Source organism: Pelodiscus sinensis, chromosome 4, assembly GCF_052426305.1.
Source record: "Pelodiscus sinensis isolate ZL-2025 chromosome 4, ASM5242630v1, whole genome shotgun sequence".
NCBI lineage: Eukaryota > Metazoa > Chordata > Testudines > Trionychidae > Pelodiscus > Pelodiscus sinensis.
In genome coordinates this window covers 18454406-18482376 of record NC_143055.1, presented here as the reverse complement: position 1 = coordinate 18482376, position 27971 = coordinate 18454406, and the positions used below count along the sequence as shown (strand labels likewise).

The 27971-nt window shown below is 44.3% G+C and overlaps 1 protein-coding gene across 4 annotated transcripts; it reads left to right on the top strand.

The window, feature by feature from the left end:
• Window positions 1-35: 35 nt before the first annotated feature.
• Window positions 36-20555, top strand: HAUS3 (HAUS augmin like complex subunit 3). Of its 4 annotated transcripts, none has more exons than XM_075930883.2 (6): window positions 36-165; window positions 7809-7918; window positions 9064-9987; window positions 11134-11576; window positions 16634-16862; window positions 18497-20555. In XM_075930883.2, exons 3-6 carry the CDS (start codon window positions 9079-9081, stop codon window positions 18728-18730), a joined length of 1815 nt encoding a protein of 604 aa, XP_075786998.1. In that variant the 5' UTR covers window positions 36-165; window positions 7809-7918; window positions 9064-9078; the 3' UTR covers window positions 18731-20555. The 4 variants fall into 4 exon arrangements, with proteins under 4 accessions (XP_075786998.1, XP_075786997.1, XP_075786996.1 ...); XM_075930882.2 differs by having other exon boundaries at window positions 9061-9987; XM_075930881.2 differs by having other exon boundaries at window positions 9034-9987.
• Window positions 20556-27971: the final 7416 nt, after the last annotated feature.

Below are 27971 nucleotides of genomic sequence, written 5' to 3'. Positions count from 1 at the left end.
TGTCCCAGCCTAGGACTCCTCCCAGCGCTTCCTCCTTCAGAGGGGCATCGCGAAGCCGAGGCGAGGCGAGGCGAGGCTCGTGCCCTCAGTCTCTGCGGGGGAGGGGCAGTTTTCAGCGCGAGGCGGGAGTTTGAATGGTTGGTCGCTACAGCTACCAGCCGCGCGGTGAGTAACGGCCTGAGGTGCGGCCGGGCTCGGGCCTCGGCGGCGGCCTCACAACCTCCAGGCCGGCCAGTTCCCTTGAGGGGCGACGGTTGGTGGGCCACGTGTCCCTCCCGGGCCGCCGCCTTTCAACTTAGCGGGAGCGCGCGGCCGGGACGGGGGCGGGTCTTACTCAGCCTCGCTCCGCCAGAGCCTGACGCGCTTGCGAACCCCACCCCCGCAGCGCTCGTCACGGGCGAGGCCTGCTCGTCTGCGGCGCTGCCTGTGGGGGCGCCCGCTGCGGGGTCGGGCCGCTTGAGCGGCTGAAAGGGGCCGGCAGAGGGTTGGGCCCCTGCTTTGTAAGCGGCGTTTTTCCCCTGGCTTGGGCTGAAGCTAAGAACGATGGGGCGCCCCGGGACAACGCAGGGAGGGCGGGCGGGCGCCCCGGGACAATGCAGGGCGGGCGAAGCGGGGCGATGCCCTCGCGACCGGTAACTCTCCCTTCTCACCAGCACCTTCTCTAACACCTCCGGGACTACCATGTGCAGGAAGGAGCGCATGGGTACCGGGACCATATTTCCTAGCCCAAAATTAGTGGCACGTTGGCCCCGCCCCTGATCACGCCCCCGTTTGCCTCCGCCACTGCCATAAGAAGTCCCGCCCTTGGAGGTGGTAGTTCCCCGGGGTCAAGCTGGACACATGACCAGAAGTAAAGGGTGTCATGTGACCTCTCTAAGAACTCCCACACTCCTCCTACCAACTGGGATGGATTTGGCCCCCACAGGACTTCCCCCTCCCCGCCCCCCATGCAACTATTCTGTAATTGCATTAACCCAATTTGCACTGCATTAACTCGGGGGAGAGGCTGGGAACAGTGTTCCCTCTAAGAGTTTCCTCCCATCTGCTCCCCTGTTGCCTGCTACCACCCACCCCTCCTCTGCTGTCCTGATTCCTGCCTTTCTCACTCCCCTCAACCCTCCTGGGACTTGCCCCCCTCCCCTGCACCAACTCTTCTCTTCCCCCTGTGCCCACTTCTACTTTAACCCCACTCTGATCATCTGTGGCTACCAATCCCCTCTCCTAACACTTCCCTCTACCCACTTGGCCTGCCTTTGTCTTCTGGTGCCTGTCCCTCCTTGCCAGTGTCTGCCCTTCTGCTTCACCCCCTGGTACCTGCGCCTTCCCTTACCCCTGCACCTTCCTGGTGCCTCCCCCTTCCCTGACTGCCACTGTCCTTCTTGCCTTCTTTCTCCCTGGGGCCCACTCCCTCACTACCCTTTGCCCCAGTTCTCCTCATTCCTCTCTGTGCCCTTACACATGACATGCTCCATCCCTTGCCATCCTCATGCCCACCCCTCCTTTCAGCCCCCTTCTCCCGACACCTACTCCTCCCCTCTCCTTTTCCTCCCTCTCGCCCCCATTGTCCCTCCCTTTTCCTTTCCTAGCATCACCCTGTCCCGTCTCCCATCTTCATTTAAATTCGGGATAGACCTGGAAAAAATGGGACATATGGTCAGTATATGCATGGGGCATGGAGAGCTCCCAGGAAAATCAGTACATGCCTCTGGGGACCCCAATAAGTAGTCAAGCACAAGTAGCAAGGATCCTGAATTAACATTGTCTTGGTACTTTTAAGGTACTTTTAATAGATAGGGCATGTAAAGCCTGAAAGGGGTTTTTGTTTTATGTGAGCAAAAGAGTACAAATCAGTAGTTTGGCTTCTTACCTGGTAAGCATCACTCTCCTGGGTGGCATATGTGTGCATTCGATGTCAGGAGCTCCTGGGCCTCAGAGATTGGGTATGGGCTTTGGAAGTCAGGGTGGCTGAATTGGAGAAGCTAAGGGAGGCAGAGAGGTATGTAGATGAGGCTTTCCAGGACAATGTAGAACTGTCCCACCTCCAGTTAGACAGCTCCTGTGCTGATAAGGAGGATGAAAGTCTCAGGGAAGAAGAACTGTAAATTGGAGAAGAGGGAAACAATCCCATAGTTGGGACCCTCCTTCCAGATGATGATCTGGTATCCTCTCACATGGAGGATACTTCTCCGGAGGAGGGAACTCCATTTATTAGGAAAAGGCAGATATTTGTAATGGGGGATACAATCATTAGAAATGTAAATAGCTGGGTTTGTGATGAGTGGGAGAACTGTACGGTGACTTGCCTGCCTGATGCGACTGTTGTGGATCTCCTGAGACATCTAGAGAGACTTATGTGTAGTGCTGGGGAGGAGCTGGTGGTTGTGGTACATGAAGGTACCAATGACATAGGGAAAGGTAGGAGAGAGGTTCTGCAAGCCAAATTTAGGCTGCTAGGAAAGATATTGAAATCTAGAATCTCTATGGTAGCATTCTCTGAAATGCTTCCAGTTCTATCTGCAGGGCCAGGTAGGCAGGCCGAGCTTCAGAGTTTCCATGTGTGGATGAGACGATGGAGTAGAGAGCAGGGGTTTAGATTTATTAGGAACCGGGGACACTTTTGGGAAAGGGGGAGCCTATACAGGAATGATGGACTCCACCTAAACCAAAATGGAACCAGACTGCTGGCATTTAACATTAAAAAGGTCATAGAGCAGTTGTTAAAGTAAGGGCTGGGGAAAAGCTGACAGGTGCTAAGGTGCATATGAATTGGACAGAGGCATCTCTTAGGGCAGTGTTTCCCAACTGGTGTGCCGCGGAACCCTGGGGTTCCGCGAAGAGCCCGCACTCCTCCGCCCCCTCTGAAAGAGAGAGAGACGGCTAGCCAGCTTCTTAAAGAAGCAGAACACTTGTGTCCCCTTCCTCCCTGGCAACGCAGAGGCATAGCGAGGCATTGGCAGAGGGAACAGTTGCTCCTGGCTGGCACACTAGGGGGGTGCCGGACAGGAGTGACCCCACGTGACCCACAGCGGAGAGGGAAGCACTTCCCCTCCCCAAAGGAGCCGGCGTGCGCTACCTAAAGAGCTGGGGCTTTGGCACCCGGCAACTTAGTTCTGCTGCCTTTCTGCGTGGTGCGGGGGTGGAGGGAGGTCAGGAGACCCGGGTCTGTGCAGCTCCGACTGTGCAGGCAGTGCGCTCTGCTCTGGGACTTACCGCACCCTGCCCCCACCCCCTCTCTCAGGACTGCATTGCGGAAGTAAGTTGCTGGAGTGCAAGAGCCCCTGCTGCTCAGACAGCGCGCACGCCAGCTGTTTGGGGAGGGGAAGTGCAGTCGCACACTTCCCCTAACCCAGAGGTGCTGCAGGATTGTCAGGCAATGGTCCCAGCTGCCCCTGTCCCCTCCCCAGACCCCCCACAAATACCTTGTCTGCTGCCACCACCAGCACTGTCCCTAGCATCCAGCATCACCCTGTCCCTGACCCCAGCACCCTGCCACCCACCCCAGCATCCAGCACCACCCTGTCCCCGGCCCCAGCACCCTGCCACCCATCCTAGCACCCAGCACCACCCTGTTGCTTGTCCCAGCACCCTGCCACCCACCCCAGCATCCAGCACCACTCTGTCTCCGGCCCGAGCACTCTGCCATCCACCACCTCCCTGTCCCTGGCCCCACACCCTGCCACCCATCCTAGCACCCAGCACCACCCTGTTCCTTGTCCCAGCACCCTGCCACCCACCGCAGCACCCAGCACCACCCTGTCCCTGGCCCCAGCATCCTGTCAACCAGCACCACTCTGTCCCTGACCCCAGCACCCTGCCATCCACCCTAGCACCCAGCAGCACTCTGTGCCTTGTCCCAGCAACCTGCCACCCACCCCAATGCCCAGCAGGACCATGTCCCTGACCCCAGAATCCTGCCCCAGCACACCGCCACCTGTGCTAGCATCCTGCCACCTAGCAACACTCTCTCCCTGGCCCCAGCACCCAGTGGCCCCAGCACCCAGTAGCACCAGTACGGTTGGGACCACATTAGTGAGGCTTGGCGGGGGGGAAGGAGGTTTTGCATCTCACTTGGGTGGCCCCAACTGACTTTTCTGTGGGTCAGTGACCTTTGACTCAAAACAGGTTCCTTGACCCTCTCATAAATAAAGACAATGCTAAAACCTTTTGAGTTTGACATATTTTATTTAAAAATGAAGCCTGACCAACATGCCCCCAATTGGGGCCAAATTTCCACCTCACTGCAGCATCATAACACTCCTGCACCACCTGACCTCAAATCTGAGCCTGTACTATCATACAGTGGAACCCCCTGTCCTGAGCCTCTTACATCCCCAAACTCCTGCATGCCCACATCCTCAGTCTTCCGCCACAACACTCCTGCACCATCCACACATGGCAAATCTGTGTCCTGAGCCCGTCATATTCACAGCCTCCTTGCCCTGAGCCCCTCACATATCCAACCCAAACTCCTGCACCCTCACATCCACAAGCCTGTGACTTGAGCCCAACACTTCCCAGCCTGGAGCCCCCTCTCCAAGCCAGCATCCCCTTCTCCTGCATCCAAATTCCCTCCCAGAGCTTGCACTTCTCACCCCTTCACATACCCAAATCCCTCATTTCCACCCCAGAGCCCGCACCTCCTGTCTCAACCCAGTGAGAGTGTATAAGGGCTGGGGATAGCAAGTGATGGAGAGGAGGGGAACAGAGAGGATGGGGCTTCAAAGGGGTGGGGTCTTGGGGAAGGAATGTGATTTTCATACATTGGTGGGTCCCCCCCCCCTTTTTTTTGACAAACCTAGGGGGTTCCTTGAAATTCTGAAAAGGGTTCCATGGCCAAATAAAATTGGGAAACACTGTCTTAGGGGAAGGTCTATTAATAGAGATGCTCTATATTCTAATCAGAAGGAAAGGATGAAAGATTATAAAGTATGGATCAGATCACATGAGACACAATCAAATGAAAAAGAGTTTAAGACATCAGGAAATATAGATAGATAGATAGTCATACATTTAAAAGTGCTTATACACAAATGCTTGAAGTCCAAATAATAAGATGAGTGAACTAGAGTGGCTCATATTATAGGAGAATATTGATATAAACGGCATCACAGGAACTTGGTGGAATGAGAACAATCCATGGGACACAGTCAGATTAGGGTATAAAATATATCGGAAGGATAGTACAAGTTGTGCAGGTGGGGGAGTGGCACTATATGTGAAAGAAAATGTAGACTCAAATGAAGTAAAAATATTAAATGAGCCAAAATGTTCCATAGAATCTTTATGGATAGGAATTCCATGCTCTAATAATAACAATATATCAGTACAGTGCTTTTTTTGTGATAGTACTGCTCGGTACTCAGTACTGGCACCTCCACACAGAGCTTACCAGGAAATAATGGAGTGTACTGACACCTCTGTACTCAAGTGTCTGACAGTTGGCTGGGCCACGTGTCTTAAAGGGGCCAAGTCTCTTAAAAGGGCAATGTCTGTCCCATCCTGGCTTTTTTTTTTTTTTTTTTAACAAAAAAAAGTACTGGCATCAGGGCTATATTATTGACCACCTGATCAGGACAGTGATAGTGACTATAAAATGCTAAGGGAGATTAGAGAGGTTATCAAAATAAAAAATTCAATAATAGTGAGGGATTTCAGCTATCCCCGTATTGAGTGGGTACATGCCACCTCAGGACGGGATGCAGAGATAAAATTTCTAGATACCTTAAATGACTGCTTGAAGCGGCTGGTTCTGAAACCCACAAAGGGAGAGGCAATTCTTGATTTAGTCCTAAATGGAGTGCAGGATCTGGTCCAAGAGGTAAATTTAACTGGATCCCTTGGAAATAAACAACGAGAAGTCCTGTGGCACCTTACAGACTAACAGAATTATTGGAGCAAAGCTTTCGTGGGTACATACATCTGACGAAGTGGGTCTTTCTTTACCCATGAAAGCTTGTGCTCCAATTATTATGATAGTCTGTAAGGTGCCATAGGACTTAGATTCAGACTAACACGACTATCCCTCTGATCCTTGGAAATAGTGACCATAATGTAATAAAATTTAACATCCCTGTGGTGGGAAAAACACCTTAGCAGCCCAATACTGGCATTTAATTTTAGAAAGGAGAACTACACAAAAATGAGGTTAGTTAAACAGAAATTAAAAGGCACAGTCACAAAAGTAAAATCCCTGCATGGAAACTTTTCAGACACCATACTTAAATGTATACTACAAATGAAAAAACACAATAAGAGAACCAAAAAAGTGCCACCATTGCTTAAAAACCAAGTAAAAGCAGCAGTGGGAGATAAAAAGACATCTTTTAAAAAGTCAAATCCCAGTGAGGAAAATAGAAAGGAACATAAACTCTGTTAAACTAAGTGTAAAACTGTAAGAAAAACCAAAAGGGGATTTGAAAAACTCAAAAGTAAGAGCAAAATGTTTTTAAGTGCATCAGAAACAGGAAGCCTGCTAAACAACCAGTGAGGCCCTTGGGCGATTGAGGTGTTAAAGGAGCACTCAAAGACGATAAGGTACTTGCAGAGAAACTAAATTAATTCTTTGCTTCGGTCTTCATAGCTGAGGATGTTGGGGAGATTCCCAAACCCGAGCCATTCTTTTTAGGTGACAAATCTGAGGAATTGTCCCAGATTGAGGTGTCATTAGAAGAGATTTTGGAACAAATTGATGAATTAAATAGTAACAAATCACCAGGACCAGTTGGCATTCACCCAAGAGCTCAGAAAGAACTCAGATGTGAAATTGCAAAACTGTTAATTGTGGTTTGCAACCTATCCTTTAAATCAGCTTCTGAATCTAATGACTGGAAGATAACTAATGTGACGCCAATATTTAAAAAGGGCTCTAGAGGCGATCCTGGCAATTACAGACTGGTATGTCTAATGTCAGTACCAGGCAAATTAGTTGAAACTATAGTAAAAAATACAATTGTCAGACACACAGATGAACATAATTTGTTGGGGAAAAAGTCAACATGATTTCTGTAAAGTGAAATCATGCCTTACTAATTTACTAGAGTTCTTTGAGGGAGTGGTCAAATATGCGGACAAGGGGGAATCCAGTGGCAATAGTACACTTAGATTTCCAGAAAGCCTTTGACAAGATCCTTCATCACAGGCTCTCAAGTAAAGTAAGTTATGTTATAAGAGGGAAGGTCCTTTCGTGGATTGATAATAGGTTAAAAGACAGGAAACCAAGGGTAGGAATAAATGGTAAATTTTCCATTTTTCTTATGAATAAGTTTAATTATAAACTGGGCTTCTTATTAAATGTCTGAAATATAGATTATTATAAAAATTATGTTTAAAGAAGATCAGAAGAAACTAGCGCCCTCTAACCTCCCTCTCAAAACTCCCTGTTAGCTGCTCCTGGTCGCAAGCTTCCTGGTCGCTGACTCACAGCTTTATAAAGCCGTGGTAGCCCCTCCCCCTGACTAAGGCTCAGCCATTTAACAGAGGCTTCTAGATTTCAAACCTTTAGAAGCTCAAAGCTTCAAGCCACAGCACACACTCCTTCAAACAAACAAACAAACAAACCAAACAGACAAACACAAGCTCAGCACATAGCAAGTAATCCCCCCGACACACAAACACACACTACAAACAGCAACTTACATCAAGGGTCCCGTATTTACTCCTCCTTTATCTGGAGAACTCCCTCTCAAAAGTCCCTTTTAGCTGATCCTGTTCGCACCTCCTCCCAAGGTGCCCCCAACACTCGGAGCTCTTATTATTTGTAATAATTCAAAGTAGCTTTACTGAAGTACTTCTTCCCTGTTTCCAAACAGGAAATAATTGATGGAAATAGGAGTGTTGAGAGAATAATAAAACGGTTTTAAAGGACAAATTTCCAGAGTCTGAAGAAAAAATTTTTCAAAGTAATATACTGAAGTGAAAGGTAACTAAAGATATTTTTTTGTCTTATCACATTATAAAATATTGGTACATCTTACACTTTTCCCAGTAGATTTTACCACTGTATCTGGTATCTGTTCTTGAACACCAAGTTCTAGAAACTGTGATTCTAGGATATCTAATTGAATATCTGGATTGTAGGGAAAGCTTTTAATTTGAATTTAAATCAAGCAGTTTTACATAAAAGTGCTTTAGTTTCTTAGGTTGTAATCCTGCAAATACTTATTCACTTGCTTAAGTTAATTGTCTTGTCACAAACCAATTCTACAAGCCAAATACCCAGATAGGCATTGGAATTACAATTCATCCACAAATTCAATTCTCTCACTGATAACCTCCTCAATCAAGATAATGGATGGCTGGGACATTATCAATCTAACATTCAATGAAGGTGCCAACATTGTGTAGATTCTTGCATTAGTACCCTTCCTGTCTAATTGCTATCCTATGATCCTTATCTGCTTCTTTTACTATCCAGTTTTTAGGTGCTTATAGGTTACTAGTTTTGCCTACTTGTTTTCCCTTTGGTATTTTCATACCCTTTGCTAATTGTTTCCCAGCCCCTTCCTTTTTTTCCTTCCCCTCTCCCCCCCTTCTCCCCTATTTATTTTGGGTCTGCACATCCTAAACTCAAAACTCCGGTCTTCTGAAGAAGTGAGCTGTGTCCACGAAAGCTCATGATACCTTCTTCATGTTTTGTTAGTCTATAAAGAGCTACCAGACCATTTGTTGCTTTTTAAGTTTAACTAACATGAGTAGTGTTCTAAAATCAGTGGTATACTCACAGTAGTGAAGTTAAACAATTATCCACTTGCCTAAGGGATTTGAATTTCACTTGATATCAAAGCTACAAAACAACTGAAAATATTTTTGTTAAATGACTATATTTAGAAACTAATTTTTATAGTTCAATAATGGATAAATCAGTTTAACAAATGTGGGGGATATACATTATGCAAACCTTATTATCATGGTATTTCTTTTTGTCATCTGACATTTGCTTTTTTCTGTGCAGTGCCTTATTAAAATCACTGAGAACGTATTTTAAACAACTTTTTTTTATTTACCATTTTTCTTGTATTTGGATATATTTTTAAGGCTACTGATAGATCTTTATATTGATAGCAGCTGTTGCTTTTAATCATGAACTGTGGAAATCAGTTTGTGGAAACTCTGAAGAAAGTTCGTTATCCAAAAGTTGATGAGCTTAATGGAGAAGACTTTGACTGGTTGTTTGAAACTGTGGAAGATAAATCATTTTTGGAGTGGTTTTGTGGAAATGTGAATGAGCACCATGTATTAACTGAAAAAGAACTGCAAGCTTTTGATGCTCTTCTTAAATCTGGCAAGCCCATTTTAGAAGAGGCAGCTTTGGATGAAGTTCTTACAACCTGCAAGACCTTGGATTCAAAATCCAGTAGCATGGAAGAAGGAGAAGTCCAGAAGCTAGAGGAGGAGTTTCAGGCTCTTCAGAAAATTAAAAACCTAAAAATTCATCGTCGTAATAAGCTGCAAATGATAGCCTCAATAAACAGCCATATGTCACTGAAATTAAATGATAAAGCAGAAGAAGCAGTTAAAATTCTGAAAGAGGGACAAGGAATTTTCACTGCTATAAATACTAAGATAAATAATGAACTTCACTCTCTTACTGATGGAATTAAGAAGCTGACCTTTTTTTTCACCTCTGACTCAGAGCAAGGCTTAGGTCCTCACCCAGTATTTTTATCCCAGCTTGCCTTGGATAAATATTTGTGTCAGGAAGAGCAAAGCACTGCAGCACTTACTTCATACACAAAAAAACAGTTTTTTCAAGGTATAGCTGAATTGATTGAAAGCTCAAATGAAGAAAATTTTCAACTTGTAGATATAAGCAAACCATTAGTTTGTGATGAGAATAATGAAGTCTGTAAAGAGAGAGTAGAGATGGCTAGGCTACAAATGGCATATATTTGTGCTCAGCATGAACTGATTCAACTCAAAGCTAAAGATCGAAGCATAAACTCAGCATTACAATGGGCAGAGACTAATCTTCAATCCTTGAAGAACAAGGTAAGCTCTTAATATGTAATTTTCTTTCTAGTGAAAGTTTAAAAGACAGACCTATTGCTCTGGATTTAACAAAAGAATAATTGATAATTATTAAATTTTTAACTTAAATTGTATCCTTTTAGTGATGATAAAATTTAATACTTACAATGAAATAGCACCAGAATCTGGTGCATTTAGTGAAATATAACTTCTTAGGTATCAAATGTTGTTAGCATTATTTCTCCTAGTTTTCTAAAAAAGTAATTCTAGAAATATTTTTAAATAGCCCGTTTGTCCTTTGATTATGTCCTGTATAGATCTAATGAAATCAGCTATCTAAATCAATGTAGAACCTACAGCATGTATATAATATTAATACAACAAGGAAAGGATGAAGTTGAGTTTAAAATGTTTTGTTGTATATAAGGTAAAAATTAAAATAGTAAATATTTTCCTGCCTTGTTTCTTGATTTAGCATAACTTTTTAATACCCATATACCTTTTGCATGAAGAACTTTACAGAATACTGATTTGAATCTGGTAGAAATGTGAATGGGTAACTGGTTTACCTATTACCCAGTAAGCATCACCCTTAATGTGTGATCATGGGCGTCCAATAGCATAAGTGGGGGAAGGCTTTGCCTTCCCAAACTTCCTGGTATGGCTGGAGTTCTGGAGATGGAGTGTTGCTGCCCCCAGCACCCGCCCTCCCCGGTACTCCAGTCTGTGGACACGTGCCACACGCCTTTCCCATGCTTCAGAGAGGCTCGGGCTGGGCAACCTCCACCCTCCTCAGTGCTCTGGAGAGGCTGAGGCACACGTCCTCTTCCCACTCCCTGTGGTGGTGGGGGTGCACACATGCTCTGTGCACTGCCCTGCTTCTTCCCCTCTCCTTCTCCCTCCCTCCCCCAACCCTAGCTGCACCCCCACCCATGCATGTGATTTCCACTGCAAGTGGAAGTGCAAGAACACTGCAAGTGGTGGCTCCTCCAGCAGCCTCGCACGGGTGTGTGTGGACATGAAGCAGTGTGGGTGGGAGGAGAAGGCTGCTGGTTCCGTGCCCCTGCCTCCCCCTCCATCCCTGATGCCGCCACTTCTTAAACATGACTAAAAAACTTCGTAGTCCTAGAATATATCGTTACAAATACTTTGTTTTGCTTTTTGTAGAATTTTGGAAAAGAAGAACACCTTGAGGCTAGAATTTCCAGTTTAAACAGTGAAATTTCAAAAATAAAAAATCAGCTAACTCAAATAAATAATGAAATATTACCTTCTTTGGTGAAGGAGAATGCACAGCTATTGAACATGCCTGTGGTGAAAGGAGATTTTGATTTGCAGATTGCTAGACAAGATTACTATACATCAAGACAAGATACAGTATGTAATCAGTTGCTAAAACAGAAAGCATCATTTGAACTTCTTCAGCTAGCTTATGAAATTGAGTTGAGGAAACATCGGGATATCCATCGTCAACTAGAAAACATAATACAAGATCTGAAACAGAGCAGTAATTCCCTTCAACAGAGACTGGAGATGATGTCTGAACCATTTATATCTCAACATGCAGTGCCAAAGAACACTGTTGATTCAAGGGATAATGCCTCTCATAGGTAAATATTGTACAGTGGTTGTGAGACTTTGATTTATTTGAAGTATTATGTAGGAACTGATAAGTTGCCTACCATATGCCATTATAATTTTTTTGCAGTCTCTTAATGAGAAGCTCTAATTAGCTGCAGCAGGCCTTTGAACTCTACTGGGGACAAAGCCCTGGGGCTAGAGACTTGCTTTTACTTGTCCTATGAAACTCTGTTTAGGTCTGGCTGAAATAGTTAACTGTTCAAATTGCCATTTCCCTGCTTTCCATGATGTTGTTCAGGAAAACATCAGTACTATGCTAGAATAACTGAGTGTGACTGTTATAATATCAGGCTCAGCTGTAGGTGGGGCAACAGAACACACTGAACTTGAGCATACCTAGTATTGGCTAGAGCAGTGTAAAGAGGGAGAGTACTAGGCTGGGATGAATTGCCCTCTGGATCAAGTATGATACCCTATCAGTGCAATCACATCCTTTTAGGGTGCCATCTAGGTCAGGATCTTCCCACCTCAAGGAGGTACAGAGCTGGGTTTGGCTCTCCCCAACTAATCCCAGGCTCAACATAGTGGTCACTGCTCCTGTCAAGATTGTTCAATAATACTCTGGCACTTTGTGTACAGAAGATGAGGGCATGTAAAAGACTTTAAAATTCCTTGCTGCTAAAGGCTTCTGTTTAAAACGTCCCCAAGGTCACAATTTCCCTGGCCTTGGATTGGTATTGCTGCCAGCACCCAAATGCAAAAATCCCCTTGAAAGGCCAAGAAGGTGCGTTTTAGGAATTCCTTTCTGTGGGTTACCCTCAAGCTTTTTAACCATCCCTCTGGGGAGAGGTTGAAAAATTCTAATTTCCCTTAGTAGAATGGCATGCAGCCTTAGGCATGTGCACAGAGAACGTCCTGCCTTCTAGGACACAGAAATCAGTTCATGGTCTTAAAAGGGTGATTTTTATTAACAAAACAAAGAACATGCACTTGTTCAAACATAACTTGGTTGCTATGTGTCACAGCTGAAGAAAAAAAAAGATTAAAACACAGTATTGCTTCCCTAGGGTTCAGTTTGGAAACTTATAGTCTGAGGGGGTAGTTAGATGTGCTCAGCACAGAGAATTCCAACAAGTCCAAAATAAAGAGGATAACCTGATCACATCTGACTAAACATTCCCTTTTTCTCATATCTGTAGTTCCAAGTTTTAGTTTTTTTCCTAGCCATGGCTGTTGCTGCATTCTCCATGCCTGTTTTCCTGGCTTACTGCACGTTTCCCAGTTCTGCTCCCATCACACAAGAACAGGAAGGTCAATGCTTCCAGTTCAAAAGCTCACCCTCTAGTTCCATTGGCTCTCCTGGCCTCATGCCCACTCATTTCCTGCTTCTCTAGCATTCCTGGGACCTCTCTAGGAACCCACTATCTATGGTTTAACCCTTACAGGCAAGGGCAATTAAGGCTAGGTCCTAAGAGTTAATTCCTGAGAGAGATATTAGCTAACTGAATGACTGCAGTGTCCAGAAAAAGGTGTTACCCCTCCCATCCTCACAGTCCCACTCTGGAGTAAGAAGATTCTCCTGTCTTTAGCTAATGTAGCTATCTAGTCCTGTAGCTCAAGTGGTAAGAATGTGGTGGAGTGTTGTAAGCTCAGGACTCATACTCTGCCGATAAGACTTATTGAGGGCTTTTGTTCCAATTGTCTGTTTATAGACTTATTTTTACTTTTTTTCTTTAAAAAAACCTGTTTACATACCAAAACAATTACATTAACTGAAATATGTTGGTTATAGTGAATCTTTCTGAAGAGAAGCAAAGTTGGATTTATAGTTCCCTGTGCAACTTTAATTCTGCTTTCTTGGTAATACTACGCGTGTATTCACAATTTGAGTTTCATGATATTTGGGTTTTACTTAAAGCCATGACTTTTTAAATAAGAGTATTACATAAACATTTCAGATTTTATTTAAAAAAACCACCACCAAAAACAACAACAAAAGTCATGGTTGTGCAGAAAAGTTTGAAAACCAGAATAAAGTGCACTCTAAATGTTCAAAAAGGTACATGAAAAGAACATTTTTTGGCTTAAAAATAATGAGTCTTATAAGTAAGTCTATCTTATGATTTTGGGGGACCTGATTCATGAGTATTGACTGTTTGGAGATGGAGTGAGTACAATACAGTAGAAAATTGATTCTCAACCTGTGACTGATGGGCTGCTCATGGCCCAGTCAGCACATATGTCCTAATTGCCATACAGATAGTATTGGATGTGGTCCACAGTAGGGATGTAAATGAGTAGTCTAGTATATGATTAATCAGTAATCCTAAACTTATTAGTTAATCATCTTGACTACTCGCATTTCCCCCACCATCCCCTTGCTGCCTCTGTATCAGCCCAACAGCCACCAGTCCAAACGTAGTCTGATTTACAGAGATACTAAGTAGGGATGTAAACCATGTATAAAAATATACAACAGATTGAATTTTAATAGGTTAACCGCAGGGCTGCCAGCTGCTCCAGCCCAGCCGGGCGTCCGGCATACTGCGGATGGCCAGTTAACTAGTTAAACATATAGTTTAACTGGTTAACATTTTAAACGGGATTTTACATCCCTAACATAGAATAGTAAAAGTGTACCAATTCAGATACATCATGTCTAGTAAAGCAGTGATTCCCAACCTTTTTTATGCTGCAGACTGGCAAACTACTTCACAAACTTTTGGTGGACCAGTACATTTTATTTGCATGTTCATTGCGCACCCAGGAGTAGAGAGAGGGAGGGAGCACAGAGCTCTGGCCAGGCTGCTATCTTACCTCGGAGAGGGTTGGAAGGACGGAGCATGCTGTTTTTTCTTGTGCATTTCAAAGATTAAAATGCCACGTGGACCCCGGGGAAAGCAGGGAATTTCAATCTTTGAAATGCATAAGAACTCTTGCTGGGGCTCTTGTAAATTTCAAAGGTGGAATACTGCGCTAGTCCTTATTGGCAATTGAATAATCTGTGGAAATCGCATCAACTGTTCAATTCGTTAATTTAAATTTAACATCCCTAAGCTGAGTATCTAGCTTTCTACCATTTACAAGAAGGAACATATTACAAATTCACAAGTACTATATATTTATAAGGGGTACTTAAAAATTACTGCTATTAGAGAATTTTCTTAAAATTCACTCCTGTCTAAGGATGTCAAGTAGCATTACTAAGCTAATTGAGTAGTTGATGGCATTTCCATTGACTGCTCGATTAGTCAATAATAATTAGTTACCTCCCTGTGTTTTCCCCCGCCCCCATGGAGGTGGAGATGGTGCTGGGGAGAAATGGCTTTTTAGCCAGCTCCCCCCAATACCAGCTTCTGCTCCCCCGCCCACCTTGCTGCCTCTGATACAGTAGTAACCTAGGCTTATCGAGTAGTCGAGGGGTGCCATGGGCTTACCAGGTAGTTTACTACTTGACTAGTGGCTTACATCTCTAGTCCTGTCAGAATCAGTTTTACCATTTTTATACCAATAATTCTTAAGATTACTACAGGATGGAACTCCAGGATATGGCATCCTTGAGACCTGGCCAGTCCCAAACAAGGGAATTTGCTGGACCCGGGAGGTCCCCTGTCACCGGCCTCCCAGGCACCCGCTGACTTTGCTTCTGGCCCCAGCTGGCTCCCATTTCTGTCAGCCAGCTGTGCTGCTGGCCCTGGCTCGACCCCTCAGCCCTGGACTCCAAGCTGCGCCACCTGAGCCCCCTGCTGCAGGGTTCCCCCCCCTCACACACCGCGGGACTCTCTGCATCACCTGAGCCCCCTGTTGCACTCCTGGCTACACCCCCAGGGGATCATACAGAGCTGCTCCCTGTAGTGATGTGCTACTGATAGAACCCTAAGTTCTCCCGAAATAGCACATTGCTACAGTGAGCAGCTCTGTACAGACCACTGGAACTCCTCGCACCGCCTGAGCCCCCTGTGCCATGGGACTCCCTGCACTGCCTGAGCCCTTCCCATGGGACTCCTGGCTATGCTTCTAGAGCTCCCTGCACTGGTGGATCCCCTGCCATAGGGCTCCTTAAGCCACCAGAGTCCCCTGCCACAGGGCTCCCAGCCGCATCATGGGATTCCCTGTGCTGCCTGAGCCCTGTGGTGCTGTGCTTCCTGCATTGCCTGAACTCCCTGCCCACCACTGCCCTCCCTGCCCCTGGGCTCTCTGGTCCAGGAACATCCCTGGTCTTGCTGGACCAGAGAGTCCCAGTTTAGGGAGGTATAACCTGTATAACTGAATAGAGAGAAACTTTTCTGATTTTTTTCCCCCAGTTTATTTAATGTATTTGAAGTACAGATTGGACCTCCCTGGTCTGGCACTCTGGGGACCTGACCCATCCCGGACAAGGGAGATTGCTGCAAGAGGGGAAGTCGGGGGTGGGGGAAGTGGGCAGCATCCCAGCTGGCTCCTCTCCCCAGCCTTCTGGCTCCACGAGTTGCAACAACCCTACTGGAACTCCTGGTGGCTCCACCAGCTGGCTCTGCTCCAAGCCACTGGCAACCTCTGCTCCTGGGGCTCTCTAGTCCCATAACATCTGTGGTGCTTCTGGACCATGGATGTTGCTGGATCAGAGGGTCCTGGACTACAGAGGTTCAACTGTACTTGCAGTTACTTTCATAGTTTCCCTTCCATACAGTCAATCATTTTTCTTATTTGTGAAGACTTTTTTCTCAGGGAGATTTATTTTTCATATTTAGGAAAATGCTTGCTAAAGTACAAAAACTGTAATCCTCAAACTGCTTTTTACACTAATTGTTTTTAATTAACTAGATTTCAGGTTAACAGTGCTTTTAATTGCAGCTTGAAATGCTTTATACTGCTGTCAATCAAGGTTTAAACCAAAAAATTAGGGTGGGCTAGAAGTGACCAGCGGCAGCTCAGAAGTAAGAAAGATGTATCACTCTGACCTTGTTGGGCAGTACTTGCCTTTTCATCAGACTGACTTCCTAGAGATTTGTGCAAGTGATTAGTTAAGTCAGAGCTATTGATGGCATATGTATGTACTGAATTTTTTTTAAAGATGCATTTGCATCTCTAACTTTTGTCACTATAGGCTATACCAGCTTTTGGAAGGAGAGAATCAGAAACAACAATTGTTTAGAACACATGAAGGCATGGAACAACTATCTCAGAAACTAAAGCAAGACATTACTTCAGTGCAACATCAGCTATCAGTATCATGTCAAGAACAATCCCTTTTTTTGTCTAAGATGGATAGTGATTTAGATACCCTTTGTGATTCGCTGTATTGTGGAGGAAATCAGATTTTACTTAGTAACCAGGTAAGTTCTTACTGTAGAACATCATCTATTGCTGCTTTAGTAAACGTATTTTACAAAGGATTAGTTATACAGACAAAAAGATCTGACTATATAGTCAAATCAATTATTTTATCTATTTCACTAATTATTTCTTCCTTTAGTATTAAAGAAGCAAAGCACATTTTTTCCCAATATGTAACTGTCATAGTAGGTCAGTCTCATTAGCCGTGGCAATTTAACAACTGGTGCATATCTCTTTGTGTAGGTTATGTGTTTTTCCTCAGACTATATTATGCCATAAATTGCATCTATGAATTTTAATTGAAAAACTTAAGATGTATCTTTCCTGCTACCGTGGTATGGTTTGATGGAAATATATGGGCTTGAAATACAGTACTAAACTATCACTAAAACCTATAGCAATATTTTTTCCTGGCAGCAACTCTTTCTAAGAATGTCTTTGATTTGTGTTTGTGTTGTGCGTAGTGTAGTGTGGTCCTGGCCAATGGTGGGGATCCATGGTAGTACAAATAATAACACAAGTAGCTTAGACATTTGTATTGAGTGCTTATAATCAGATGAATAGCTTGCTTATGCTAAAAAGAGTAAGATAATTCAAGCTATTTTAAATCAATGAAAGATGGAAAAATACAGGTTCCAATAATCTGGTTTTACTTTAAATATAAGTATGAGGACTGTTTTGTAGAATTGTAACTACTTTTAATATGAGTAATTTTTTTTTTACTATTTTGATCTAATACCACACTGATGGATATGTGTGAAACCCTTGTTCACATTATGTACTACAGGTTGAACCTCTCTAGTATGGAACGCTCGGGACTTGACCGGTTCCGAATGAGAGTGATTTTCTGGATCACAGGAAGTCAATATTGTCTAGCAGCATTACCAACACTTTCACTGCTTACTGTGCTTCTTAGAGAACATTTAGGGGTAAATTAGAGCTAAATAACAGCACAGAACACTGAGAGTTAGGATTGGTGGCAGTAAACAAACTTTATGGGACTGCAGGACACTTGTCCAGAACCATGAAAAGTGGACATCCACTAAACTAAACTCATTCTGGACGACTGATGTTTCTGGACAAAAGAATTCTGGATTAGAGAGGTTCAGCCTGAAGCTGTGTCTGCTTGTAATCTCAGTTGACTAAGTCTATTTGTACACTACTCAGTGTGAATAAGGGTGTTACAGTGATGGTGGGCTGCCATGGGCTAACCCTGGTGAACCGCATCCATCCCGTAGGATGGTATTTGCCCACCGCTGCTGTATTTACCTGCATCTCCACAGGTACAGATGCTTGCAGATCCTGTTGGCTATAGATTGCCTTCTCAGCCAATGGTAGCTGCAGGCACCCATATCTGTGGAGGTGCTGGTAGATAAAACAGCGGCAGCCTACCAGGGGCTAACTATCGCGAACCACCTCTGTTTTATAGCTCACCCCTGTGTTAATCTGGCCCAGATGAGTTCTACAAATTAAATGAGATTAATTACCTTGTGCTTTTATCTTCTTTTCATTAGGCATTTCCTAAGTTTTGTGTAAACATGCCTCCAAAAGTGAAAATATTTTTTGTTTTAGTTGAATTAACGTATCAGCAATGCAAATATAATAATTTCTTTTTTTAAATTCTGTTTGTTAGGAACTAACAGAGCAACTTTACCAACTGGAAACTAATTTAAATAGACTAAACCAACTTATTATGGATCTTCTTGCTGATGTAAAGGCCAAGAGAAAGATTTTAGAGACAAATACGCTTTGTCAGATGGAAAGAAAATTGTATGTGTATTTTTTCAAAGATGAAGACTACTTGAAGGATATTGTGGAGAAACTAGAGCATCAGTCTCGGGCTCAAACCATTGATCTAGAGAATTAAACATTAAATGTATCTTTGTTCTGCTGCTAAGATACAGAAATATTTAGTGTAGACTGTTTTATGATTCAATGGAAAAACAAACTTTAGATAATAATATATTATTTTATCAAATATAGCACTTATCAGCCTCATCAAGAACAGACTGTAAGCTTCTTTAGAGCTTTTGACATCCAGAGACTGAGTTCATAGTTCAGCTTATGAGTGTTTGCTTTGCAAGAGAGAGAATGCATCAAGTATCTATCTCAGTTACTCAATGGTTACGATACTGCTAGACTACATATTGCCCTCTCTTACTTAGTGTGCAGAGTAAAATGAGGATTCCTGCCTCCATGGTATGCTTTTTCTTTGCCTTCATATGTTATGAAATCCTCTTCATATGTGCTCTACAAAGTTAGTGCAGAGGGGGAACCAAGGAACAGCTGCCGAATATAGGATGCTTCCTTCTGAAGTAGATGGTTTTCATAATGGGAAACTTTTAGAGTAACTTTCATCCTCTCAAAAGATTGCAAGGATAGAAGATGCAGTTGTGCAAAAGTGACAGCATGAATGGGTATAGACTAAGTGTCTGTGCATTAAGGATGTTAGAGCGGTTATTTGGCTAATCATGTAGATACAGATTGTATCGACTACATGATTAGTCAGTAAGGGGGCTGCTCTACTGAGATGCAATGGGGGTAGCTCCTGGAGCCAGCTCGAGCCGGGACTGAGTCTCGGCTTGGGCTGGCTCTGGACCGCGGCGGCTGTGCACTTTAAATGTAGTAAGAGCTGCTGGGCTTTTACTATATTTAAAATGCAGAGCCATAGCACAGGTAGCTCCCTCATGCTGGATCTGGGACTGCTTGGGGAAGCCTCTGATTGCGGCCAACCCAGGCCATTGCGAACAGGGATTGCTTGGCAGCAGCAGCCCTTGTCTGCAGGGGGCCCAGTTACCTGCTGGGACCCCCACGGACAGGGGCTGCTGCTGGAGCAGCCTCCCCTATCCTCCTACCCCCAATGCCTCTGATGCCCCACCACACCTCTCATACAGAGGCAGCAAGGCAGGGGAGAATCGAGTAGTCGAGTATTCCACTCAACTACCCAATAAGCTTATGAGTATTGAAAAGTCGACTACTCATTTACATCTCTACTTTGCATTTTGTCTACAAACTGTTCAAAGTCTCTGAGATTGCCTTTCTTTCCCGTTTGTGTTACTCTTCCAAAAATGTCCTAGACTCCTGAAGCAAGAGCAAGAATTTTGAACATGTCTTTTGTATCAGAATGTTCCAAGGATGTTTGTGTTCAGCAGATTTTCTGCTGTGATCTACTTCTTTTTTGGCTCATGCTAGCATTTATAGTAACACGTATCAGTTTCAGAATCTTTTAATAATTCTTCCAGACTTACCTAATATGTAGTAGAAAAAGATATTTGACTCAACAATATATATATATATGTATATATATTTTGTTGAGTCAAAAATCTTTTTATATGCCTGATTTGTCGAGCCCTTTATATCTATATATCAAACAATATAAGAAACTTCTTATAGAGCAAAGAGAATTAAATGTGATTCATACAGTTGTGCCTTTTTTTCTACTGTGTTCACTGGATCTAGATCCTGATGGGAGCAACAATTCTGTTTGCTTTCAGGGCATATACAGATTTCTTCTATAAATGTTGGTTGGATAAATATGAGCAAATTAAGCCTGACAATTTTTTAACAGCAAGTAACATTTTTAGTGTATAAATAACATTTTAAATTTGTTTTTAATGGCAGAATATTATTTGGTATTACTTTTAATGTTTAAATGTCTAAGAAATTAAATATTAAAATATTTGATATTTGAATGTTTGCACTCTGTCTTTTTGAACCCTATAAAACATTTAATCATGTTGGCCATCTATACTAATAAATCATATCAAGGGTAAAACATTACATATTAAAGGAATGTATCCTTTTACACCCTTTATAAAAAAAAGAAAAACCACAATGCGTGCATTCATTTAATATTAAGGATGAATTTTAAATCCACAAACATAAGAACATTTCTACATTACAACGGGATTGGTTGTGACAAGAGTAACTTTATATATTCTGATCCAGGGTATCTTGCATCTTTTTGCCTTCCAAATTCTAATCTAATCTAGATCTGCCACCTCAGGCAAGACTGATCCCTCCCACAAGAGGAAAAAGTCTGCATTTAAAAAAACCTCTTCCTCTAGTGGGAAGCTACAGACCTAAGGTACAATTTCTTGACCTTTTTTTCCCTACCCAAGGTAGGAAAAGAGGCTCGGTCGTGACTGTATTCTTGACCTCAGACACATTTTTCTAATCATGAGCTTAGATGAGCTAACAAGGGAGAAGATATTACATGGTTATAGACAGGGCTCGACAAATAATGTAATCTACTTGCCTGTGACGAGTAGATTACAACCCGGAAGGGCCGGTGCAAAGCGATCTGCACATGCGCAGAGTGCAGAACTGCGCGAAACCGCGCAGCTGGCGAGCAGGGCTCACCGCCACTTGGCGAGCCCTGGTTATAGAATTTGATTTGGAAATGTACTTGTGATGTGAAGGGAGCTAAGAGTGGCCAATGAACAGTTAAGACCTCTTAGGACTGTAGTGTCCAATATGATAGCCACATGTGGATATTTGGCCAGTTGTGTGTGGCTAGTTGGCTTGAACAATGTGGTTAGTTGGCCTGTTGAGTGTGGCTAATTCTGAATTGGTTGGACACCACAGTCTTGGGGGAATATGCCATTTAACCACTACTGAACTGCCAGTTGTATCCACTAACACTGGGGTTTGAACCCCAGTTCAGAGTTTGACACCCTAGAAATACTGTAAAGCGTGCTGTATAAATATTTTTAGTATCAATCTTGTATATGTTTAAAAATGTTATATATACAGGAGACCCTTGCAATTCATGGAATTGCTGTTCACAATTTCACATATTTGTGGGTCTCTTCCATCCCCTGTCCCCTCATTGTACTCTATCCTTTCTTCTAGGAGCAGGGAGACATGTCTGGGGTGGGGCTTCTTGTGGGGTGGCAGCCGCGGTCAGAGCCTCTGCCCCACACTCACTGCAGCGGGCAGGGGCTGGGAGCAGCAGCCCCGCCCCAGGATTCACAGATTTCGCCATTTGCAGTGGTGTCAGGAATGCATCCACTGCAAATGGTGGGGATTTTATTATGTTATCTGAGTCTCCAGGTATAACTTACACCAAAACAATCTTCTCTACTGAATTATGAAGGATTTTGTTTCTGATGCTTCCCCATGGGCTATGTGATTTACATTCTGTAATTGTGTTGCATCCAGATATTAGAGAATGTGATGAAATACAGGTGAATTGAAAGATAAGATTCCAAACTCAGTAGTAATATATGTGAAGATTTTAACATCACTAAGAACTGAAAATAATTTTCTTGTTAAGAGCAGAGTTTAATATACTTTACATTTGTTCTTTTTTCTGGTGGCAGTTGATCACATCACCAACACTTAGGCTGTGTCTAGACTGGCAAGTTTTTCCGCAAATCAGCTGCTTTTGCGGAAAAACTTACCAGCTGTCTACACTGGCCGCTTGAATTGCCGCAAGAACACTGACTTCCTACTGTAAGAAATCAGTGCTTCTTGCGGAAATACTATGCTGCTCCCATTCGGGCAAAAGTCCTTTTGCGCAAAGCTTTTGCACAAGAGGGCCAGTGTAGACAGCAATGGCTAAAATGGCGATCGGGGCTTTTTTGCGCAAAAGCCCATCTAGATTGGCATGGACGCTTTTCCGCAAAAAGTGCTTTTGCGGAAAAGCATCTGTGCCAATCTAGACGCTCTTTTCCACAAATGCTTTTAACGGAAAACTTTTTTCTGTGAAAAGCATTTGTGGAAAATCATGCCAGTCTAGACTTAGCCTTGGTGTTTATATTTAGTGATCTTTATTTTAGGAAAAATGATGAACTTTGTGGCCTGGTTTATATTAGACCATGTGGGTTGGCTTAAGGTATGCTATCGAGCTATGCAAAATGTGTAGCTAAATTCAGCTTATCTTAAGAGTCACCGTGGTGTCTACACTTTGGGAGGCCCACAGGAGTGCACACACTCCCATTGGTTTCCCTTACTCCACATAAAATGAGCAATACCTGACACAGGTGATGGCTGCCCTCAGCATTTGATTTGGGAGCACTAGACCTGCTAAACTGAAGGCTGGAGGATCGATCTTCTCTGTAGTGTAGACATGCCATTTGTTAGATAATCAGCTCTTTGTCTTTTAATGATGTTTCAACCTTCTGAGTGTTTTTTGCTTTTAGGCTTAACACTTAAATACTGTTTTTATAGGGGGTTTATGCTTTACTGTAAGGACAGAAAGTAATGAATATATGCATGCATTAATTTTAGATCTTCACTAGAAAATAATGGGGCTGTGTCTACACTGCATCCCTTTTCCGGAAAAGGGATGCAGATTAGACCAGTCGGAATTGCAAATGCCGCGGGGGATTTAAATATCCCCCGCAGCATTTGCATTTACATGGCTGCTGCTTTTTTCCGGCTCGGGGTTTTGCCAGAGAAAAGCGCCAGTCTAGACGCGATTTTCCGGAAAATAAACCCTTTTCCGGAGGATCCCTTATTCCGGCAAAACCCCGAGCCGGAAAAAAGCGGCAGCCATGTAAATGCAAATGCTGCGGGGGATATTTAAATCCCCCGCGGCATTTGCAATTCCAACTGGTCTAATCTGCATCCCTTTTCTGGAAAAGGGGTGCAGTGTAGACACAGCCTGGGAGATTTTTCAAAGACATGTGACGTTGATTTAGTGCTCGTCACCGATTCTTAAAGGCATTGTGCATCACTGAATACATCTTTTACAGGCTTTCACTTCCTCTTATTGAAAATCTGTTGGTAACGTGTTTCAATCTGTTTCAGTGCTAGCTTCTCTTAAACTATTGGCAGATGCCAATATTCGTAAGAAACCATTTGACAAACCAATGTTCATACATGGTGATAGGGGAAAAATCAATTTGAATATTGATATTAAAGCCTCTAGGTCAGGTGTTTTCCACTTATTAACCATTTTGGACCATATATTAGGGATGTAAATAAAGTGTAAAATCAGTAATTGAGTAACATTAAAATTCTATTGTTTACATGGTTATATGTTTAACTGGGGAGCTAGGAATGTGGTGGTGTGGCACACCCCATAATTTTCCCTGGGTTCCACACTGCTGGTGCCACACCCAAGGCTCCCCGCTGCCAGCCTGGTTGCCAGCCGCAAGCCTATGTTTTGTTGCCTGTGCCTGGGATCCCAGTAGCCAAGAACCCAGGTGCACTTGGGATATACAACTCAAGTGCACTTGGGATATACACAGGTACACTTGGGCAGACTGCATATACAGCTCTCTGTGTTATATGGGCTGCATCCAGGCAATATACATATGTCACATGGGTGGCTACTGTGTGCTGATTGGGCTGCAAGCAGGCCACGGCTTGAGCCACTGCTTTAGGTATATAGGGTGATATACTGTATACATTATACATTTAGGGCTGCCAGGTGTCCAGTATTCACCTGGACAGTCGGTATTTTCAACTGTCTGTTAAAAAAAATTCAGAGAATACTGGACACCTAAGATGTCCGGTATTTTCTGAATTTTTCCCCGGCCAGGAGGCCACCCTACAAACACTCAGAGCCTCCCCTCCGCCCCAAGTCGCCCTCTTACACCCAAAACCCCCAGCCCCCTGACCCCAGCCCCCGTGCTTACCTGGTTCACAAGGGTGCCGGCACAGAATGGCTGCCGGCCAAAAGACCTAGGGGAAGCAATGCTTTCCCCTGGGTCTTAGTGCTCAACCGCTCCCCTGTTCCTATCCCTGCACTTAAAGGGGACAAGCTATTTTAATGCTGTTTTATTTTAAAATTTTTTTGGCTTAATAAGTCCTTGGAGTCTTTTTTTTTTTTTTCTCAACAACTTTGGTCTCCCCCCATACCCCCCCCCCCCCCCCAGTTTTTTTTCTCCCTTCGACAGAATTTTTTCCCGGTGGTTTTTTTTGGGGGAGGGGGGGTTGGTATTTTTGTTTCAACCATCTGGCAACCCTATATACATTCTATATTTAGTCTTACATAGTAGATGTTAATTGTTTCATTATCTTAATGTCTCTAATATAATATACATGTGATATCTTGTGTTCAGGATTGATGAGAAAAATGAAGAGTTGCAAGGAGTACATAGGACATGAGCTTTGTAAGGTGCCACTATCAAATATTGCTGAAAGGATTATGTCAGCTATGCGGTCTGTTCCTTTAGAGGAAGCCCAGAATAGCAGAAAAAGTGAACAGAGTGAGTAACTTGTTCAGTTTTTAAACTTAGCTGCATATTATGAATTTTTGAAAATTGATCCCGAAAATGAAAGAAAGACTTAAGGGAAAATTACCTTTCTAAATACTTTTGCTTCATGAGGATTGAAGTACAGTTTCAGTGGAGATACTTGTATGTGATGCAGCATCAGGATTGATAGAGTGCTTACTAATGTCATTCTAGTTGGCTTCAGATGTCCCAAAATGCCCATCATGAAGGTTCTGGTCATCAGTTTGAACTCTGCTCCCCTGTAGGTACACAAACATGAGCCCTTTTTTCATTTAAAGGCCTTGTTTTCTTGCTATGTACTGTTCATACAGCATTTTCCCAGGTCGCTTTCCACAACAGATGGCACTTCCACCTGGAGTAAACCGGAGCTGTTGAACCTTCTAGGTTGGTGGGGAGAGGAGGCAATGCAGTCTCAACCTTGCTCAAGCTGTATGACCTTGAATATCTATGGACAGGGTACTTGTGGCAAGCTGGACAAGGAACATGAAGCAGATTTACCTGGTATTGCCCAGATCCTTCAGGGCAGGAGGCTGGCTGTGTGGAGGGTGCAGGAGTCAGGGCAGGGGCTGGGGGTATGTGAGAGTGAAAGTTGGGAATGAGGAGGGACTTAGGTTTCAGGTCCCATCCAGCATGGGCATTTTCTCTCCCCTTTCCTCAATTCCCCCTTCTGACTCTCAGGTATTTTCTCCTGCCGAGGGCCTTCCCCGCCCTACCCCGCTGGCATTATGGCCAAGAGCTGGGAGGGGAAAGGGTTTGGGGCAGGAGGGCTACTTACCCAGTGTGCTGGCAGGCAAGATGGCGAAGCCCCAGCCCTGCTAGCAAGTTCCTTGGTTGTAAGGCTAGCTGTCCCCTGCAGACTCACTGCCCCCAGTGGCCACTTTCATAGCACATCCCTCTGAACAGCAACCCCTCTCTTTTCTTGTTATGGAAAATAATCCTTTTCTTAAGGCTTCCATTTGTCCTGGCACAACCAAACCCTGAGAAAAGAAACCTGCATACCAAGTTTGGTGGCCCTAGCTCTTACCATTTAGGACGGGTTCTTGAACAAATGGACTTAGACACACAGACTATATAGATAGAATTATAGACAATATTGGTTCTGAGCATTCCTGAGGTGGAAATACTAATATCCCTGTATTACCGACATGAGGTTCAGAGAGATGGAGAGCAACTGCCAAAATTCACTTAGGACAAAATCTGTGGCAAAGCAGAGAATCATAAGTCTCCTGAGTTTCTAGGTCAATGTCCTATTGACTGAACTATCCTTTCTTTTTCCCTGTCAACCCCAGTGTTTGGGGATTGGGATTGGTGATTTGTTCCAGATGGATCCATCACTTACTGCCTCTCTTTCAACAAAAATGCCAGAGCAACAGCAATATTGTAGATTTAGGGCCCTGTAACACCTATGTAGAGACTTTGCTTTTGCCTTGTAGCCTAGAGCAGTGTTTCCCAAACTATGGGCCAAGGCCCGGTACCAGTCTGTGGGGAAAAAATACCAGGCCTCAGCATGGCTGCCGGGGTGTTCCTGGGTCCTAGAGTGCCCGTGTGGCGCTGGGTTCCCCAAGCCCTGGGCTGGGCTGGGCTGAGGATGCAGGCAGATGTTCTGGGCTCCTGGCAGAGGCATAGGGAGGGGAGGAAGCGGGGAGGTGGGGGGAGTAGCCTCCAGGCACCACGCTAGGGGGGCGCCTGGCTGGGATGGGAGGGGAGGTGCAGGGTGCTGGGCTTACCTGGGCTGCAGGAGGAGGGGGGTGCTGGGAACCCAGGGCTAGACTCAAGGAGAGGGAGGGAGGGAGAGAGGGACAGAAAATCAGAGCTGGGCTTAGCAGTTCTGTGGGGCTTGTGGGGAGGTGCAGGGAAATGGAGCTCATCTGTGTTGTGGGGGAGGCATGCAGGGAACCAGTGCAGGGCTCAATTGGGCTGAGGTGGATGGGAGAAGGCAGAGGGAACAGAAGGGCAGCAGCTCAGCTGGGCTGTGAGGGACTGCAGAGAACTGGTGCTGCACTCCCTTGGATTGTGGGGGATGGTTTTGGGAGAGGTGCAGGGAACCTGTGGAGGTGGGCAGTTCAGTTGGGTTGCAGGGGAGGGAGGTGCAAAGAAGCCTAGTGGGAAGAGGGGGAGCCAGGAGCCCTGAAATGACCTCCCCTTGAACAAAAAATCTCTCATCTGGGACCAGTCAGGTCCAGAGGGTGCCAGACCAGGGAGGTCTAATTCCTACCCAAGTCTCCTCCTTGCACCCTCCCTCCTAGCCAGATACCCTATCCCCAGTCTGCTCCTGCTCCCACCTCCTGGAGTGCCAGTGCAGCGCAAGGTCCCCCAAGCCCTGGCCCAGGCTGGGCAGAGGATGCAGCTGGATATTCTGGGCTCCCGGAGTGCCTGTGTGGCACTGGGTCCCCTGGGCCCGAGCTGGGCGGAGGATGCAGTTGGGTGAAACATTGAAAATGTATTCATTTTTCATTCTTTTTTTTATATGCGTTTATATTTTTGGGCTGCAAAAAACAGTACTGAAAAAAAAACGGGTTCCAGCTATAGTAAAAAATTTGGGAAACCCTGGTCTAGCCAGCTTTGTCTCCATCTTACAGTCCATTTATCCAATCCATATTCCCTTAACTTGCTGGCAAGAATATTGTGGGTGACCATATCAAAAGCTTTGCTAAAGCTGGCACTGGGGGCTTTGGGAGGACCAGAAACAACTTATTTGCATATTCATCATTTGTTTAATAAATATGCAAATGAATGTTACCGGTCCTCCAAAAGCTTGTGAATAGATTTACTGGTCCCCATGTAAAAAAGTTTGGGAACCCCTGGCCTAGAGCATGAGATTATCTCAGCTCTACCCTATATTCCAAATTTAGCTGCTCGGGTTTGGTGAAGAGGAAGGGAGGAGAAAAACAATGCAATTGTTTAATATGAAGAAACTTG

What these genes read in the sequence shown, in the direction of transcription:
- HAUS3 (XM_075930883.2), top strand. Translation starts at nt 9,079, where the DNA reads ATGAACTGTGGAAATCAGTTTGTGGAAACTCTGAAGAAAGTTCGTTAT. An exon ending in AGGGATAATGCCTCTCATAG is followed by an intron (nt 11,577 to 16,633) that starts GTAAATATTGTA and finishes TTGTCACTATAG; the next exon opens with GCTATACCAGCTTTTGGAAG. An exon ending in AGATTTTACTTAGTAACCAG is followed by an intron (nt 16,863 to 18,496) that starts GTAAGTTCTTAC and finishes TCTGTTTGTTAG; the next exon opens with GAACTAACAGAGCAACTTTA.